The sequence below is a fragment of the Phyllopteryx taeniolatus genome, chromosome 12 (assembly GCF_024500385.1).
Source record: "Phyllopteryx taeniolatus isolate TA_2022b chromosome 12, UOR_Ptae_1.2, whole genome shotgun sequence".
Lineage (NCBI taxonomy): Eukaryota > Metazoa > Chordata > Actinopteri > Syngnathiformes > Syngnathidae > Phyllopteryx > Phyllopteryx taeniolatus.
In genome coordinates, this window is record NC_084513.1 from 1,651,899 (window position 1) to 1,670,476 (window position 18,578).

At 45.7% G+C, this 18,578-nt stretch overlaps 1 protein-coding gene across 5 annotated transcripts in view; it reads left to right on the plus strand.

Annotated features, from left to right (window-relative positions):
- LOC133486899 (trace amine-associated receptor 13c-like) overlaps positions 1-14,996 on the plus strand; it is a 37,833-nt gene extending 22,837 nt beyond the window's left edge. For 2 of the 5 annotated variants that reach the window (XM_061792721.1, XM_061792720.1), the window contains exons 2-4: positions 76-133; positions 557-879; positions 1,834-1,959. In XM_061792721.1, the coding sequence (XP_061648705.1) occupies positions 76-133; positions 557-879; positions 1,834-1,906 (454 nt within the window). In that variant the 3' untranslated portion in view covers positions 1,907-1,959. Of the gene's footprint in view, positions 1-75; positions 1,960-12,297; positions 12,391-14,375 lie in introns of those variants that run through there. The other 3 variants (XM_061792723.1, XM_061792717.1, XM_061792718.1) reach the window with 3 other exon arrangements.
- Positions 14,997-18,578: the final 3,582 nt, after the last annotated feature.

The following is an 18,578-nucleotide window of genomic DNA, read 5'->3' on the forward strand; positions in this document are numbered from 1 at the left end:
CTCCTTTCTCCACTTGTACCATCATGCGCTATGTCCAAATTCCAGAGATTATAACAAATGTTTATCTTTGTTTAGGCAACTGCACACTCCCACCAACCTGCTGCTACTTTCGCTGGCCACCTCTGATTTCTTGGTGAGCTTCCTCATGTTGTTTCAGATTTTCCTCCTTGACGGTTGTTGGTTTTTCGGTGACTTGATGTGTGTTGTTTGTCATGTTCTGGGTTACGTGATAACGTCTGTCTCAATAGGAAGTATGGTGCTCATATCAATCGACCGCTATGTGGCTATCTGTGACTCTCTGCATTACCACATCAAAGTCTCCCAAATAAGAGTTAAAATCTGTGTTTATCTATGTTGGTTAATTTCATTACTTTTCCACTGTGTGTGTTTTATTGACATTCTGAAGCAACCAGGCAGGTACAACAGCTGTGTTGGTGAATGTGTGATTGTGGTTACGTACGCTGCTGGAATGACAGACCTTGTTTTCTCCTTCATTGGCTCGCTCAGTGTCATTGTGGTTCTGTATATGAGAGTGTTTTTGGTGGCTGTGTCTCAGGTGCGTGCCATGCGCTCCCGCTTGAGAATCGTCATATTGCGCGGCACAACCGTCAAGAGTTCTGAGCTGAAGGCAGCAAGGACCCTCGGGGTGGTGGTGGTGGTGTTTATCGCGTGCATCATGCCATATTTCTGCATCGCCATCTCAGGCCAGGATGTTCTGCTCAATGCGTCATCTGCAGCCTTTATCATGTGGTTGTTCTACTTCAACTCCTGTCTGAATCCGCTGATCTATGCTATTTTCTATCCCTGGTTTAGAAGGTCCATTAAACTCATTGTGACGCTGCAGATTCTGAAGCCTGACTCCAGCCAGGCCAATATAATGTAAACAAGCCAGACATGCTTTCTACCCTTCATGTTGTCCAGAATAGAAAATTATCTGAATTCTGTTTCAAATGTGGATGACTGTAATGGTTTGCCTTGAGAGTGACTGTTTTTTTTTCAAGTGATTGATTTTGTTTCAACTGTTGACAAGCATGCATGCTTTCAACCTTTAACCTGTCCAAAACAGAACACATTCTCCATTCGGTGTCACGTTTAAAAGAGCTCTATTTGGCTTATTGATTTTGTAGCGATATTGAGTCACTGTGGAGATAAAAACAACATCCTAAAAAAAAATCACATTCACGAGAGATTTGTTGACAAGTGTGGACCATCACATGAACCATCACATGAAATGTTTTTTTAGGGAGGTCCCAAAGAACTGCAAACAAACAAACAAACAAAAGCAATTGTTTTCCTTCAATATTTATTTCTGTCATCCTGTTTAACAGTTCTGCCATGTGGACAGTTAGGAGTGCAGTAGCTTGCTGGGAGCAATCAAATTATTTTTATCCTGTAAAAGAGTAAATTCCTAACACATATACTATGAAATTACTTCCTATTTTATTTGTTATCTATAGTACGATTGCATCTCTTTAATTTTTTACATATATGCTCATTCAGAAACCATCTCGATCATCATTACATATTTTCAGCATCTATTGAGATTAGTAAGGCAATAAAAGTAGCGACATCTTAGAGTTAATTTGCCTGTGTCATAATAATACTGTATTGTTGTTTGCTTGTCCGCTTGTTTTATCCCCACGCACACACAAAAAATGGAAGAAAATGTAGGAGATACAGTATGTCCACTGGCTCAACAAAGCTCCGAGCCATCGGCTCCTCTCTCCTCAACCACTTGCAACACAGTATTGTGCAGTGTTTGTTAAAAGTGCATTTCCTTTTTAATCTATTAGATCAAAAAAATAATAATAAAAAAAACGTTATCTTTTTAAGGATACCAGTGATGGCAAAGAGGAGAACTATGTGGCCACTATACAACCAAACAGAAGATACTGAGACAAAATAATTTTTTTGTGTTTTTGTTCTGGCTCCTCAGTGTAATAAAATAACTAAAACAGAGTGTACAGTGGAGCATCATTATTTGTGGGGGATGTGAGCAGAGCCTGAACGCGTATTGTGAATATTCGTGAATAATTGATGTTCATTTATTCTTTCCATCAAAAACAAACAAAGAAAAACACAAAATATCTAAATGAGCCGGGGTTTTCGCAAATAACGGGGGATATGTTGCAAAAAATATCCACAAGTAATATAAATATAATATAATATAAAACAGGTTGAAATGACATTGATGAAGATTGAGTAATGGGCAGGTCATTCAAATAAATACTGTAACTACAATGACTTTATTCCAGTTTCTACACAGCTCTCTCCCAGTTGACTTTGGCTGAGAGGCAAGGTAAAGCCTTCACACTTACATTCCTACCTAAGGACAATTTAAAGTCTTCGTTTACCCAAAGAAGTATGTTTTTGAAATGTGGGAGGAAGCCTCAGTACGCGAAGAAAACACACGCAAGACCGGGGAGAACATACAGACTCCAGACAGAAGGGTCGGAGCCCAGATTCGTAGCCACAACACCTGGACTGTGAGCAGATACAGTAACCACACATACGCCAATCACTTGATGTAATCTTGCAGGTATTTTATCGGCGAATTTACTGTGTCTGCGTGTGTGGGGTATGTGGCTGAACGCGTGTGTAAGTGTGTGTGCGTGTGTGTGTGTGTAGGGGAGTAAGAATATATTTTTACATGTTTTGTGAAGCTGACAATAAGGATTTTAGCCCAGCTGACTGTGAGTAATTCAAACATTGGTACAATGTTGCTCTAATGTTGCTCAATTTGTTTAAAATGAAGGTGAAATAAAAAAGCGCATTTTCATTGTAATTGAAATTTTATGAAATTAATTCAATTTTCTGAGCTGCTTCTCCTCACTAGGGCGTGCTGGAGCCTCACCCAGCTATCATCGGGCAGGAGGCGGGGTACACCCTGAACTGGTTGCCAGCCAATTGCAGGGCACATACAAAAAAACAACTCACATTCACACCTACTGGCAATTTAGAGTTCTCAATTAACCTACCATGCATGTTTTGGGGAAGTGGGAGGAAATCGGAGTACCCGGATAAAACCCACGCAGGCACGGGAAGAACATGCAAACTCCACACAGGCGGGGCCAGGGATTGAACCCAGGTCCTCAGAACTGTGAGGCAGACGCTCTAACCAGTCGCTCAACGTGCCGCCCCTTTATGTTTCTGTAATGATTCATACACCAGTCTGTAGATTCTCTTATTTTAATGGTAAACTGTAGATATGAGCCAAAATAATAGCATGGTTGAGTCCTCAAGAACAGTGGACCAGCTCTTCACCCTCAGCAGGGTCCTCAAGTGTGCACGGGAGTTCGCCCAACCAGTCTCCATGTGTTTTGTGGACTCAGAGAAGGCCGTGTCCCTTGGGGAATCCTGTGGGGGGTGCTTTGGGAATATGGGGTACGGAACTCCCTAATACGGGACCTCAGTATCGCATCTCTGCTTTTCACAGATGATAAGGTTCTGTTGGCTTCATCAAGCCGTGATCTCCAACTCTCACTGGAGCGGTTTGCAGCCAAGTGTGAAGCGGCTGCGATGAAAATCAGCACCTCCAAATCTGAGACCATGGTCCTCAGTCGGAAAAGGATGGAGTGCCTTCTCCGGCTTGTGGATGAGATCCTGCCCCGAGTGGAGAAGTTCAAGTATTTTGGGGTCTTAAACACAAGTGAGGGAAGAATGGAATGGGAGATCGACAGGCAGATCGGTGCAGCATCTGCAGTGATGCGGACTTTGTATTGGTCTGTTGTGGTGAAGAAGGAGCTAAGCCCAAACGTGAAGCTCTCAATTTACCGGTCGATCGACGTTCCTACCCTCACCTATGGTCATGAGCTGTGGGTCGTGACTGAAAGAACAAGAACCCGGATACAAGCGGCCGAAATGAGTTTCCTCCGCAGGGTGTCCGGGCTTTCCCTTAGAGATTGTGTGAGAAACTCGGTCATCCGCGAGAGGCTCAGAGTAGAGCCGCTGCTCCTCCGCATTGAGAGAAGCCAGTTGAGGTGGCTTATGCATCTCATTAGGATGTCTCCTGGACGCCTCCCTGGTCATTCGTTCCGGGCGTGTCCCACCGGGAGGAGACCACGGGCACGCCCCTTGATACGCTGGAGAGACGACGTCAGAATCGGTGACAAAGGGCAGCCTTGGCGGAGTCCAACCCTCACTGGAAACGAGTCCGACTTACTGCCGGCAATACGTACCAAACATGGACCGAACAGCCCGTATCAGGTGGTTCGGTACCCCATACTCCCGAAGCACGCCCCACAGGACTCTACGAGGGACACGGTCGAACGCCTTCTCCAAGTTCACAAAACACATGTAGACTGGTTGGGCGAACTCCCATGCACCCTCGAGGACCCTGTCGAGGGTGAAGAGCTGGTCCACTGTTCCACGGCCAGGACGAAAACCACACTGCTCCTCCTGAATCTGAGATTCGACTTCCCGACAGACCCTCCTCTCCAGCACCCCTGAATAGACCGTACCAGGGAGGCTGAGGAGTGTGATTCCCCCTATACTTGGAACACACCCTGCAGTTCCCCTTCTTAAAAAGGGGGACCACCACCCTATAATGCCAATCCAGAAGCACTGTCCCCGATGTCCATGCGATGTTGCAGAGGTGTGTCAAACAGGACAGCCCTACAACATCCAGAGCCTTTAGGAACTCCGGGCAAATCTCATCCACCCCCGGGTTCTTTTTAACCACCTCGGTGACCTCAACCCCTGAGATAGGAGAGCCCGCCTCAGAGACCCCAGACTCTGCTTCCTCATGGGAAGGCGTGTCAGTGAAATTGAGGAGAAGTATTTGTTAGAATAAATTTACATTTGTTATCCCATATTTACTCTTATAGTATTTTCAAAGCATGCATTTAGCAGTATAATGCTGATTGTATCATAAAAGTTGATGTTGTCTGTGAAGAGGACTGTGCCCTCATCAAAAGATAGCGGCTGGAACATTTTGCGGTCAAAGGTTGAAGCAATCAGCGCTGATGAAGAACACATCTCCACAATGAGTCATATATGTGATTGTTTTACGGTGCTACTGTGTGTGCCCTTATCTTAAGATAGCAGCAACGTCTGTGTAACTAGGAACCGCCCTAAGAAAATAAAAAGAGAGGGTAGGGTAGGAGTTTGTAACTGCGAACAACTCTAATCGTTCTCCTCGCGAGTGTATAAACCATCTCTTGTCTTCCTTCCTTGTTTATTGTTTATTAGATGTTCTAGGTTGTTTACATAAACATTAACTTGGTCCTTCGAGCCGGATGCCAAAATACCTAAGGATTCCAGCGGGTGTGGTGGACTCCAGAAAGACCGTGGCCACGGCAGGCTCCCTAGAGAGAGCCTAGAGATCCTTTTCCAGGACTGGACCTCGACCCACCAGCTGGGATTAATTAACAGAGTAACCCAGCGTTTCAGACAGAGAGCAAATTACACTGAAATAGCAAGAGTAAAACAAAAGGATGATGAGCCTTTTGAGGAATACAGAGTAAGAATGACAACTGTATTCAAGACTCACAGTAGCCTGCAGGAGGATGGAGATGTAAATGAGCCATTTCAACAGCAGTTGAAGAGTGCTCTCCATGCAGGTTTAAAAGACGCAATTCGCAGCTGGTTTAACAAACACTACATTGGCCTGCCTACAGGCACCTTGGAGGAGTATGGAAATCACGCCCTCCATGCTGAAATAAATAAATAAATAAATAAAATAAAGATAAAAAGAAACAGCAACAGCATTAATGACTGAAGGGAGAAAGATGATCCCCAAATTACAAGACAAAATGTCAGAGAATGATTTGCATATTACACTCTGGTACAAAGGTACACCTGGTCCAGATGTGGAATATGAGAGAAAATTGGCAAAAATAACACCACCTAGAGTCACTGTGACTTATTTATACACTGATACAGAAAGCACAGCAATTGCAGGAGTGAAAGATGGAAGCACTGTTTAGAATGTGGACTCCACCCCACATCTCGTTGTACAAAAATAGACATAAAAAATGGAAAGACTTAGGGAGAATAGTTAAACAAGGTGAGAAAGCAACTGACTGGGTTACCTTTTCAACCAATACAGAAATAAGTGCCTCAACAGGATTAGAAAGAAAGGTACTATTTTGGACAATTCAGGCACAAGAAGGGATACACCTACATTCTCAGCAAAAATAAGACTTCATGCTCACTGAGGATGAGGAAGATTTGTTGAAGGAAGTGTCAGAGAAGTTATGGTCTAAAGGACCTAGAGATGTTGGGTTAATAAAAGGAACCTTACCAGTACAAATCAGGTAAAAAACTGAACACAGACCATGTGTGAGACAATATCCATTGAAACAGGATGCATACGAAGGCATCAAACCAGTAATTGAAGATTTGACTCCTGCTGGAGTAATAGTAAAATGTGATGACTCTCCATGCAACACTCCAATATTCCCACTAAAGAAAGCGCCACAATCTGTAGGATACTGCATGGTGCAAGACTACAAGCGGTAAATAATGCAGTCAATTCAAACAGCTTCATGTGTGCCTGACCCTTACACTTTGTTGCATACACTCAGGCCAGATGCTGCAGTCTTTACTGTAGTAGATATCAGCAATGCATTATTTTCTATACCCATAGATAACGATAGTCAGTTTTGGTCTGCATTTACGTGTGGAGGACAAAGATACCCTTTTACCAGATTGCCACAAGGCAATAAAGCCCCCACACCTCCAGGCATTGACCACATCCTTAAAAGATCGTGGAATGTGATACCACCTACTCAAGCCTTAATAAAAGAAGCAACTGCAGGACAGACGTGTGAGCAATAGAAGATAAGAAATTATTGTAGAATCTGGGTTATGTTACTATTTACACAGTCAAGATGCATTTGCCACAGTACACACCTTTGCACAATATTGAAAGAATAGAGACATGATATCATCAACAGGCAAATTGGTTACAAATGCAGAATTCTTATCAACATTACAAAAAGACATCTGTGTATGACAAAAAATAATAAAACTATCCTACCAAAAAATCTATACAAATGGGCTGCTATATTGAGTCATGGTGTAACACGTCTCAACAGGAGGGATGGTGGGCCAGATACATCAACATTATACAACTTATGGTTTTAATTCTTATTAAAAAAAAAATTTGTAGGGCATGTTTGACATGTGCAAGGCACAATCCACAAGGTAATTTGAGACTACGTAGAGGACGCTTCCCTACACCACAATATCCGTTTCAAATTATCCATATGGACTTTGTTGAATTAAACCAAAGTGAGGAAAAAATAAAAATAAATATTGTTTGGTTATCATAGATGCCTTTTCAAAATGGATAGAAATCTTCCCAACCAAACATCCAGATGCATTGACAGTGGAAAAAGCACTTTGTAAGGATATCATTCCAAGATATGATATTCCTGAAAAAATATACAGTGATAATGGTGCCCATTTTGTTAACCAAATTGTGAAAAAGATAGGAGTGATGTTTCACATTGATCTAAAGAATCATTACCACCCTCAAAGCGCTGGATTAGTGGAAAGGATGAATGGAACAATAAAAAAACAGACTTAAAAAGTGAGAGGACTGGTACCAGAGCCCAAGGTGTGTGTGGAGGCGAGTCCGACTATATCGAGTCGGAACTTCTCGACCTCACACACCAGCTCGGGCTCCTTCCCTGCCAGAGAGGTGACATTCCACGTCCCCAGAGCCAGCTTCTGTAGCCGGGGATCGGATCGCCAAGGTCCCCGCCTTCGGCCAACGCCCAGCTCACACTGCACCCGACCCCTATGGCCCCTCCCACAGGTGGTGAGCCCATGGGAAGGGGGACCCACGTTACCCTTTCAGGCTGTGCCCGGCCGGGCCCCATGGGTGCAGGCCCGGCCACCAGGCGCTCGCCTTCGAGCCCCACCACCAGGCCTGGCTCCAGTTGGGGGCCCCGGTGGCCCGCGTCCGGGCAAGGGAAAACGAAGTCCATTGTTTGTCGTCATCATTAGGGGTCTTTGAGGGCTCGGCGCCTGTATGTTGGGGTTCACCCCGGTGGACGAGAGGGTAGCCTCCCTCCGCCTTCGGGTGGGGGGACGGGTCCTGACTGTTGTTTGTGCGTATGCACCAAACAGCAGTTCAGAGTACCCACCCTTTTTGGAGTCCTTGGAGGGGGTGCTGGAGAGCGCTCCCGCTGGCGACTCCATTGTTCTGTTGGGGGACTTCAATGCTCACGTGGGCAATGACAGTGAGACCTGGAAGGGCGTGATTGGGAGGAACGGCCCCCCCGATCAGAACCCGAGCGGTGTTCTGTTATTGGACTTCTGTGCTCGTCACGGATTGTCCATAACGAACACCATGTTCAAGCATAAGGGTGTCCACACGTGCACTTGGCACCAGGACACCCTAGGTCGCAGTTCGATGATCGACTTTGTGGTCGTGTCATCGGACTTGCGGCCGCATCTCTTGGACACTCGAGTGAAGAGAGGGGCGGAGCTGTCAACTGATCACCACCTGGTGGTGAGTTGGCTCCGATGGTGGGGGAAGATGCCGGTCCGACGTGGCAGGCCCAAACGTATTGTGAGGGTCTGCTGGGAACGTCTGGCAGAATCCCCTGTCAGAAGGAGTTTCAACTCCCACCTCCGACAGAACTTTGCTCATGTTCCGGGGGAGGCGGGGGACATCGAGTCCGAGTGGACCATGTTCCGCGCCTCCATTGCTGAGGCGGCCGACCGGAGCTGTGGCCGTAAGGTGGTCGGTGCCTGTCGTGGCGGCAATATCCGAACCCGTTGGTGGACACCAACGGTGAGGGATGCCGTCAAGGTGAAGAAGGAGTCCTATCGGGCCTTTTTGGCCTGTGGGACACCTGAGGCAGCTGATGGGTACCGGCTGGCCAAGCGGAATGCAGCTCTGGTGGTCGCTGAAGCAAAAACCCGGGCATGGGAGGAGTTCGGTGAAGCCATGGAGAAAGACTTCCGGACGGCTTCGAGGAAATTCTGGTCCACCATCCGACGTCTCAGGAGAGGAAAGCAGTGCACCACCAACACTGTGTATAGTGGGGATGGGGCGCTGCTGACCTCGACTCGGGACGTTGTGAGTCGGTGGGGAGAATACTTCGAAGACCTCCTCAATTCCACCGACACGCCTTCCCATGGGGAAGCAGAGTGTGGGTTCTCTGAGGCGGGCTCTCCTATCTCTGGGTTTGAGGTCACCGAGGTAGTTAAAAAGCTCCTCGGTGGCAGGGCCCCAGGGGTGGATGAGATTCGCCCGGAGTTCCTAAAGGCTCTGGATGTTGTGGGGCTGTCCTGGTTGACACGCCTCTGCAACATCGTGTGGACATCGGGGACAGTGCCTCTGGATTGGCAGACTGGGGTGGTGGTCCCCCTTTTTAAGAAGGGGGACCGGAGGGTGTGTTCCAACTACAGGGGGATCACACTGCTCAGCCTCCCCGGTAAGGTCGATTCAGGGGTGCTGGAGAGGAGGGTCCGTCGGGAAGTCGAATCTCAGATTCAGGAGGAGCAGTGTGGTTTTCGTCCTGGCCGTGGAACAGTGGACCAGCTCTACACCCTCGGCAGGGTCCTCAAGGGTGCATGGGAGTTCGCCCAACCAGTCTACATGTGTTTTGTGGACTTGGAGAAGGCGTTCGACCGTGTCCCTCGGGGAGTCCTGTGGAGAGTGCTTCGGGAGTATGGGGTACCGAACCCCCTGATACGGGCTTTTCGATCCCTGTACGACCGGAGTCAGAGTTTGGTCCGCATATCCAGCAGTAAGTCGGACTCGTTCCCGGTGAGGGTTGGACTCCGCCAAGGCTGCCCTTTGTCGCCGATTCTGTTCATAACTTTTATGGACAGAATTTCTAGGCGCAGCCGAGGCGTAGAGGGGGTCCGGTTTGGTGGCCTCAGTATTGCATCTCTGCTTTTTGCAGATGATGTGGTTCTGTTGGCTTCATCAAGCCGTGACCTCCAACTCTCATTGGAGCAGTTCGCAGCCGAGTGTGAAGCGGCTGGGATGAGAATCAGCACCTCCAAATCTGAGACCATGGTCCTCAGTCGGAAAAGGGTGGCATGCCATCTCCAGGTCGGGGATGAGATCCTGCCCCAAGTGGAGGAATTCAAGTATCTTGGGGTCTTGTTCACAAGTGAGGGAAGAATGGAACGGGAGATCGACAGGCGGATCGGTGCAGCGTCTGCAGTGATGCGGACTTTGTATTGGTCCGTTGTGGTAAAGAAAGAGCTAAGCCGAAAGGCGAAGCTCTCAATTTACCGGTCGATCTTCGTTCCTACCCTCACCTATGGTCATGAGCTGTGGGTCGTGACCGAAAGAACAAGATCCCGGATACAAGCGGCCGAAATGAGTTTCCTCCGCAGGGTGTCCGGGCTCTCCCTTAGAGATAGGGTGAGAAGCTCGGTCATCCGGGAGGATCTCAGAGTAGAGCCGCTGCTCCTCCGCATTGAGAGGAGCCAGATGAGGTGGCTGGGGCATCTGATTCGGATGCCTCCCGGACGCCTCCCTGGTGAGGTGTTCCGGGCAAGTCCCACCGGGAGGAGACCCCGGGGACGACCCAGGACACGCTGGAGAGACGACATCCTTCGGCTGGCCTGGGAACGCCTTGGGATCCCCCCGGAAGAGCTGGATGAAGTGGCTGGGGAGAGGGAAGTCTGGGCGTCCCTGCTGAAGCTACTGTCCCCGCGACCCGACCCGGATAAGCGGTAGAGGATGGATGGACTTAAAAAGTGCATTGAAGAAACAGGAAGGCCGTGGACACAGTGTTTGGAATTAGTAAAGCTGTATATAAACATAAGTATTTCAGGACTAACAGCCTATGAAACATTGATTGGAAGGGCTTACAAACTACCTCAATTTAAGAACCAATGGGAAACAAATGATGAATCTAATTTAGCTGACTACATGCGTAAAATGTTAGAAATACAACAAGAAGCACAAAAACAAGGTGGTGAGGATCGTTTTGTCTCCCAGCAGGATGCCAAACTAGTGGAGCCAGGAGACTGGGTTCTTGTAAGTGTGAAGAAGAAACAGTGGTACACAACTAAATTAAGGCCCATTTCAAGTATTTTTGACAACCCCCACAGCTGTAAAGATAGTAGAAAGGTCAACTTGGATTCATTTGACACATTGTAAAAAGGTCATTTAGGTTGAAAACTCCAACAAGGGAGGTGAGCAAAAGTCTGATAATAGTCTCAGACGTTTAGAATCTGGGAAGACCCGAAAGTCAGTGAAGATTTTATAAGACACAGAACTAAAGTAGAGGGGATATTTCAACCAGAATGACCCCTAAGTGTTTAAAATTAGCTATTGGATGTCAATGCTATCTGTTATTTTGATTTTTATGTTAGTATGGTATTTGTGGGAATCACCCAAGGTTAAACGAACGGAGCATAAAGTAACCACTAAACCCTTACTCTTACACAGGGTTAGATATAGTAGCGGACAGTCAGGAACACCAATTCCTGTCATTCCCTGGATAGTCTCATGGGCATATAATAATTCAATTAGGGTAACCATAACTTCAAACACAACGACTAAATTGAGGCTCCCAATTACTAATTTAAAGGGATTTGCAAACACCAAACAGATAACTGGACAAGGTTATGAGACGTATTGGTGGTACCTTACAAGACATGTATTAGATTTGAGTTGGAATTACATGTATGAGTTGGGACAGCGTGTTTTCTGTGACTAGAGTTGATAAGCACAAACCTATGTTTTCCACAAATGTCTGGGAGTAAACAAGGGTGTTTATTGCAGTATCGTATAAACTGTAAATCAGATAAGGGTGTGGGAGTTTATTGCAGGAAAGATCCCACCAGGGTGCATGTGGAGGCCACGGAGAACAGATGTAGGAGAGGAGGTGGCTGCGGGGAGCCACTGTGGACATAAGATGCAAGACCGCGCCTGGAGCCAGCAGCAATGAGGACGTCAGATGGGACCTGGACCAATCAGATGAAGACGATTCTATACTTCCTCTTTGAAACATTGTATAAGTCTGGGGCAAGAACAGATAGCTTTGATCAGTCTGCGCTGTCTCTGCTGAGGCTAGGATAAGCGTAGCTACTCACCCAGAGCTCTTTCACGAAAACGAACACGCATGGAACCTCGAGAGTAATAGGTGATTATAAAATTCAGGTTCCTACAGTATCAATAGCTGTAGAAATTAACTTCAATCCGTAGAGAAGAGGGGACATCTGGTGGTGGTGTGGAAATGCTAGACTATTTGATAAATTGCAAAAAGAATGTAACAGGTCTCTGTGCCCTAGTGACCTTGTTGTTACCAGTATCAGCACATCCCATGTCTGTACAAGAATTAACAGCTACTCTATCCACTGTCATGCCAGAACATTGGCGACGTCAGAGAAAAGCAGCAGACTGGCAGGGCCAAAATGATCCAACAGACATTGACGCCATTGGTGTTCCCCGTGGTGTTTCAAGTGAGTACAAATTCAAGTATCAAATAGCTGCAGGATTTGAGTCCTCGATCTGTTGGTGGTGTACAACCAACAAAAAACGTAGACAGAATCAACTACATCCATTATAATGTGCAAAAATTGGGCAATTGGACACAGGGTGTCACGTACGTGGTTAGGGCGAAGGCGAGTAACGCAAGGCAAGAACATGGTGGACCCAATTGCAGGGAAGCAGGGAGGCAAGGCAGGAGTGCGGGAGTCTCAAAATAATAATATTTAATCTTCAAAAGGGAAAACTGAACGAAGTCCCACAACAGATAACAATCAAATCAAAGTAACAAAGAAACACTCGAATATCTAAAACTGGAAACAAACTATGACCTGGGAGTAAGACGTGGAATAGAAAGGGAAAATGACACCTGACAATGACATACCACAATGATAAAGACAACTGGCGACTATGACATGGCAAAGACATGTGACAACGACAATGAACCGACAAGAACTGAAAGAAACCAGGGAACTAAATACAAACAGATTGACGAGACAACGAGGAACACCTGGACAAGACACGAGTGACTGGAGAGAGCTGATTGGTTGACACAAAGTAGACAAGAACAGTTGGACACAACAACCTATTGAGCACACGATAAACATGGAACACAGGAAAACATGGAACAAAACTAAACACAACCCAAACCAAAACACAGACCATGACAGTACCCCCCCTCTAAAGGAACGTATCCCAGACGTTCCCCAAACAACAACCAAAAAAATCACCAACCCAGGGTGGGCGGAAGGGGGCCTTGAGGAGGGTACAGAGTCCACCCCTCAGGTCAGTCTGGTGGCCATCCAGGCCACCCGAGGTGAGGTTCTCGGCTGAGCGGTTCAGGAGGTCGTCCAGGACGCCAAGCACCAGGGTCTTTACAGGGCCATTCAGGCGGACGGCCACGGTGCCGAACCCAATGGTAATGCAGAGGCCAGGCAATAGGGTCGGGTGGCGGCCGCTGGACGAACGCCGCCGGAGCGGGGTCGGTTGCCGCTGGACACAGACCATGACACAGGGTGGGTTTGAGGCTGTACATGAACAGCTATCAGCCACATCACTTATGGCATTTCAAAACAGGATCGCTGTTGACATGTTGTTGGCTGAGAGAGGAGGAGTCTGTGCTATGTTCGGAGAACAATGCTGCACATTCATTCCCAACAACACAGCTGCGGATGGCAGTCTCACCGAGGCCATAGAGGGACTCCGAACCCTTAATGGTAAAATGGTGTTGACACCTCCATGTGGAACTCCGGGATGAATGCCTTTGGAAAATACAAAGCCGTGGTGTCCTCAATTTTGGTATCAATCGCTGTTTTTACAGCAATTTAGACCTTGTGTGGATGTTGTTGTATTCCTTGTCTTCGTTCTCTCATTAATAGATTGATAACAACAGCAATCTCACCCATGGAGTACCAGATGGCTCAAATGTATCCTTTACTTGGTCCTGACTCTAAAAATAATGACAGTAATGATGATAATGACGTGCATTATAACCTGCCGGATTTGTTTCCAGATCCAGGTGGCTATGAATAAATATTAACATTGCCTCTGAGAGTAAATGTATGTTTTCATAAAAAGTATCTTACAGTCAAAAATCTAACTGAAGTTACTGATGTATGGTGATATGAGAATTTGAGCAAATATGTGATAAACAGGAGGGAAATGTTAGAATAAATTTACATTTGTTATCCCATATTTACTCTTATAGTATAGTCAAAGGTCAAAGTTTGAAGCAATCAGCGCTGATGAAGAACACATCTCCACAAGGAGTCATATATGTGACTGCTGTGTGTGCCCTTATCTTAAGATAGCAGCAACGTCTGTGTAACTAGAAACCGCCCTAAGAAAATAAAAAGAGAGGGATCGAGAGAGTGTGTTCAGAGCGGTAGGAGTTTGTAACTGCGAACAACTCTAATCGTTCTCCTCGCAAGTATATAAACCATCTCGTCTTACACACCAGCTCGGGCTCCTTCCCTGCCAGAGAGGTGACATTCCGCATCCATAGAGCCAGTTTCTGTAGCTGGGAATCGGATCGCCTTCGAGCCCCACCAGGCCTGGCTCCAGAGGGGGGCCCCAGTGACCCACGTCCGGGAAAGGAAAACCTATATCCATTTATTTTGTTCGTCATAGAGGTTTTTGGAGCCGTACTTTGTTTGGTCCGTCACCTCGGACCTGTTTGCCATGGGTGACCCTACCAGGGGCGTGGAGCCCCAGACAACTTAGCTCCTAGGATCATTGGGACACACAAACCCCTCCACCACGATAAGGTTACAGCTCAAGGAAAGGAACATTGGATACATTTTTATTTATGATAACTTTGTACTGTGTATTTTATGCCACGAAAAAAGTACAAAACAATCATTTTTGTACTGTATGGTTGTATTTATAAGCCATGAAAAAGTGTTTCAATATGATGGACAATCGGCTGTAACAGATGACACCATCATTAGTACATTAAATTGAGGTTCCACTGTACCGTTCTGGTCAAATTTTTAATTCAAAATTCGTATTATTATTATTTATTTATTATATTTATATATTAAGTTTCTCGTGTGAAACTCTCAAGCATCTTCGCTTATGCCAAGCTCAGACTGCACGACTTTTTGTGTCATTCACGACGGTCACTATACCAGATTACCAGACATGGTGTCATAAAATCGTCCTCTCTTTGTCCGGTTGAGTGGCCACACAACAAAAATGACACCAACCAGACGCCGCCCGATCATTGTGTGCTGGTCACCCCGACGGCACAGGTCATCGGGGAGGCGGGACAAGATGAAATTAGTCCAGGCAGCAGGAAAACAGTGTGTGGGCAGGCAGGACCGCGGGAAAGAAGTGCGGGTCCACAGAATTAACCGGAGCTTGGGTTCGCAGGAACAACAATTGGATGGCGCGCGCTCCTGTTATACACGCTCTCATCAGACAAAAAGGGAGAGAGCTCAGGAAGTCACAGGAGTTTAAAGGGGGCCATAAACGTTACATCGCTTAAAGTCCCAAAACTGTCACCAATCTTCAGCAAAATTTACATAGACATTTCTAGACATTGGCCCAATATTTTCTAATAGGGATGTTACATTTGTCCTCTCAAAAGGAGGCGGTAAAGCTTAACATCAGCGTGAAGTCAGATACATACGACCATTCAGCAAGAAAATTTATGTCGGCATCTCTCTTTATGCCCATTTCAACCTCTGAAAATATGACAACGATTGGCCCAACATGTAGGATTTTGTGGACATAATGTTTTCCATATGCCCACACGAGAAAAAAAGCCTGTAAGATCCTTAAAGATGCCTTTTTACACTTATTAAACTGTCCAGTTTAATGGCGCGCCTTCGCACTATTGGTCAATGTTCATCATAGGACCATGTAGGACAAAAAACAAACAAAAAAAAATTCTGAAATGACAGACTTTCCTTGTCGTGGTTGTAAGGTGTCCCAGACACTAGATTGGCAATTGCTGTTGCGAACTGGTCTTGTCATTTATATTGTGGTGAATGACATGGGAGACACATTATACAAACACTCAACACAACCGATTGCTCTTACATTTGTATATGGCAACAGCGCTAGCTTAATTGGCTATCGTTCCATTACACGTAATAAGCCGTGTCTGTGGTTTGGTTGAACTTTTTTGATCAAAGACATCTAAGACAGATCAATGATTTGCAATTGTTTAATATTTACGACTGTCGGCCCCTCACTGTTTTCCCCACACCAGTGTCCGCATCATGGGGGGAACATGCATGGGCCACACACCCCTAAATGATTTACAGTGCCCCCAACCCCAAATGAGTTGTGCCCTACCAAGCGTTATTAGGATTCCTACATAGTTTCTTGGCACGACATGCCCTGCTCCAACATTAGTGGCTCCAGGGCACACGCAGCTACACTATGATTGGCTGTTGTATCCCCGTAGAACACGCCGTACTGCTTCCAGGTGCTTCCAAGTGTGTGACTTAGGTGTGGCGGTGTTAATGTTTCTCACCCACCCTAATTCTGTCCTTAACCCATCCTAAACTGCCTTAAGCCCCAACCCTAGCTCTAAACCTAAGTATAACAAACTTCTTTGTTTTTATTTTGTAAAAACGTAATACATGTTTGGGATGGTCATCTCATTACATCTGCGTAGCCTGCCCTTCCTGCGACGCAGGAGCCAATCATGTTGCAGTGGGGTGTGTTGTGCCTCGAAACTATGTGGGAATGCTAATAACGCTCCTGCCAAAGGTCCTTGAAGTATAGCCTTTTAGTGACAATCTTTATATATAATTTAATCCATCCATCCATCCATTTTCCGAGCCGCTTCTCCTCACTAGGGTCGCGGGCGTGCTGGAGCCTATCCCAGCTGTCATCGGGTAGGAGGCGGGGTACACCCTGAACTGGTTGCCAGCCAATCGCAGGGCACATAGAAACAAACAACCATTCGCACTCACAGTCATGCCTACGGGCAATTTAGAGTCTCCAATTAATGCATGTTTTCGGGATGTGGGAGGAAACCGGAGTGCCCGGAGAAAACCCACGCAGGCACGGGGAGAACATGCAAACTCCACACAGGCGGGGCCGGGGATTGAACCCGGGTCCTCAGAACTGTGAGGCAGACGCTCATATATATATATACACACACACATACACTCTCACACACACACAGAGTGGCTGAAATAAGTATTTAACACGTCACCATTTTTCTCACTAAATATACTTCTGAAGGTGCTATTGACCTGAACATTTCACCAAATGTTGGGAACAACCCAAGTAATCCATACATATCCATACAACCCAAGTAATCCATACATATAAAGAAAGTAGAACAAATAATAATAAATTTAATCAATAACTAAATTGATTTATTTCAGACAAAGATTAAAGAGAATAAAAACAAAATAGAAATAAGAAAACGGTGTTTGCATAGCAGGGTCAGGGTACTTATCGCGTCTAATCATCCATCAGTGCTTTGAGGGTTACAATGTGACCCCCACGCTGACCGAATGCCCGCCCAAAACACACATTCTGGCACCAAGACTGCCCCACACAACCAGATGATTGGTCAAGATAATCGGAGACATCAGATAGTCAGACCTATCCTCACTATGATTGAAAGGGGGCACTCTGGTTCAAATTAGGCCAAATTATCAATATGTGCAATGCCATCTAAATGTAGCTTTTGGAGGATACATGGATGGATGGATAGATAGATGGAGGGATGGGTAGGTAGGTTGGTTGGTTGGTTGGTGGTCAGTTGGATGGCGGGACAGACAGAAAGACAGAAAGATAGATAGATAGATAGATAGATAGATAGATAGATAGATAGATAGATAGATAGATAGATAGATAGATAGATAGATAGATAGATAGATAGATAGATAGATAGATAGATAGATAGATAGATAGATAGACAGATAGACAGATAGATAGATAGATAGATAGATAGATAGATAGATAGATAGATAGATAGATAGATAGATAGATAGATGATTGAAAATGATGCAATAATGATGTGTGAGTGTGTGTGCTTGTGTGTGTGCATGAGTGCGTGCGTGTGCAGGTGGAGTATGTAGTGTTGTTTATAATATAGAAGTTATGTTGTGTATGGATGTGTGAAGGTTATGTCAATAACTTTAATTACAGTTAAAAGGAAGAACAAGCATTTGTTTATCTTGTTTCATGTTTTGGTGTGAAGCTGCCACATACACACACACACACACACACACACGCGCGCACACACACACCACGCACGCTCGCATACGCACACACCCACACACAATGTCACAGGTTTCACACCTGCTACATTTGGTGCTCCATAATGACATGGCTGCAATCAAAGGTGTGAAACAAACAAGTGACATGATGCAAGCATTACACAAACAAACAAGTCAAAATAAGCGGAACAAGTCTTCCTAATAACTCTACTCAGCCACCTAAATGATGCGTTCAACTTTAAACAAACAGTCACCTCAATTACTGCGCATTAAAGCACTAAAACGTAAATTTTGGTGCATACGGTTGTATGACGTGACATTAAAGAACAGTAATGCGAGTTCAAACTGTCACATTTACTACTGCATCTTGCATTACAACGTAAATTGGGAACATGAAAAAATGCTGGCTGCCACTCAGACTAATGTGTTTGTGCGTTTGAAATATGTTCTACGAGTAGACAAGTATGTAC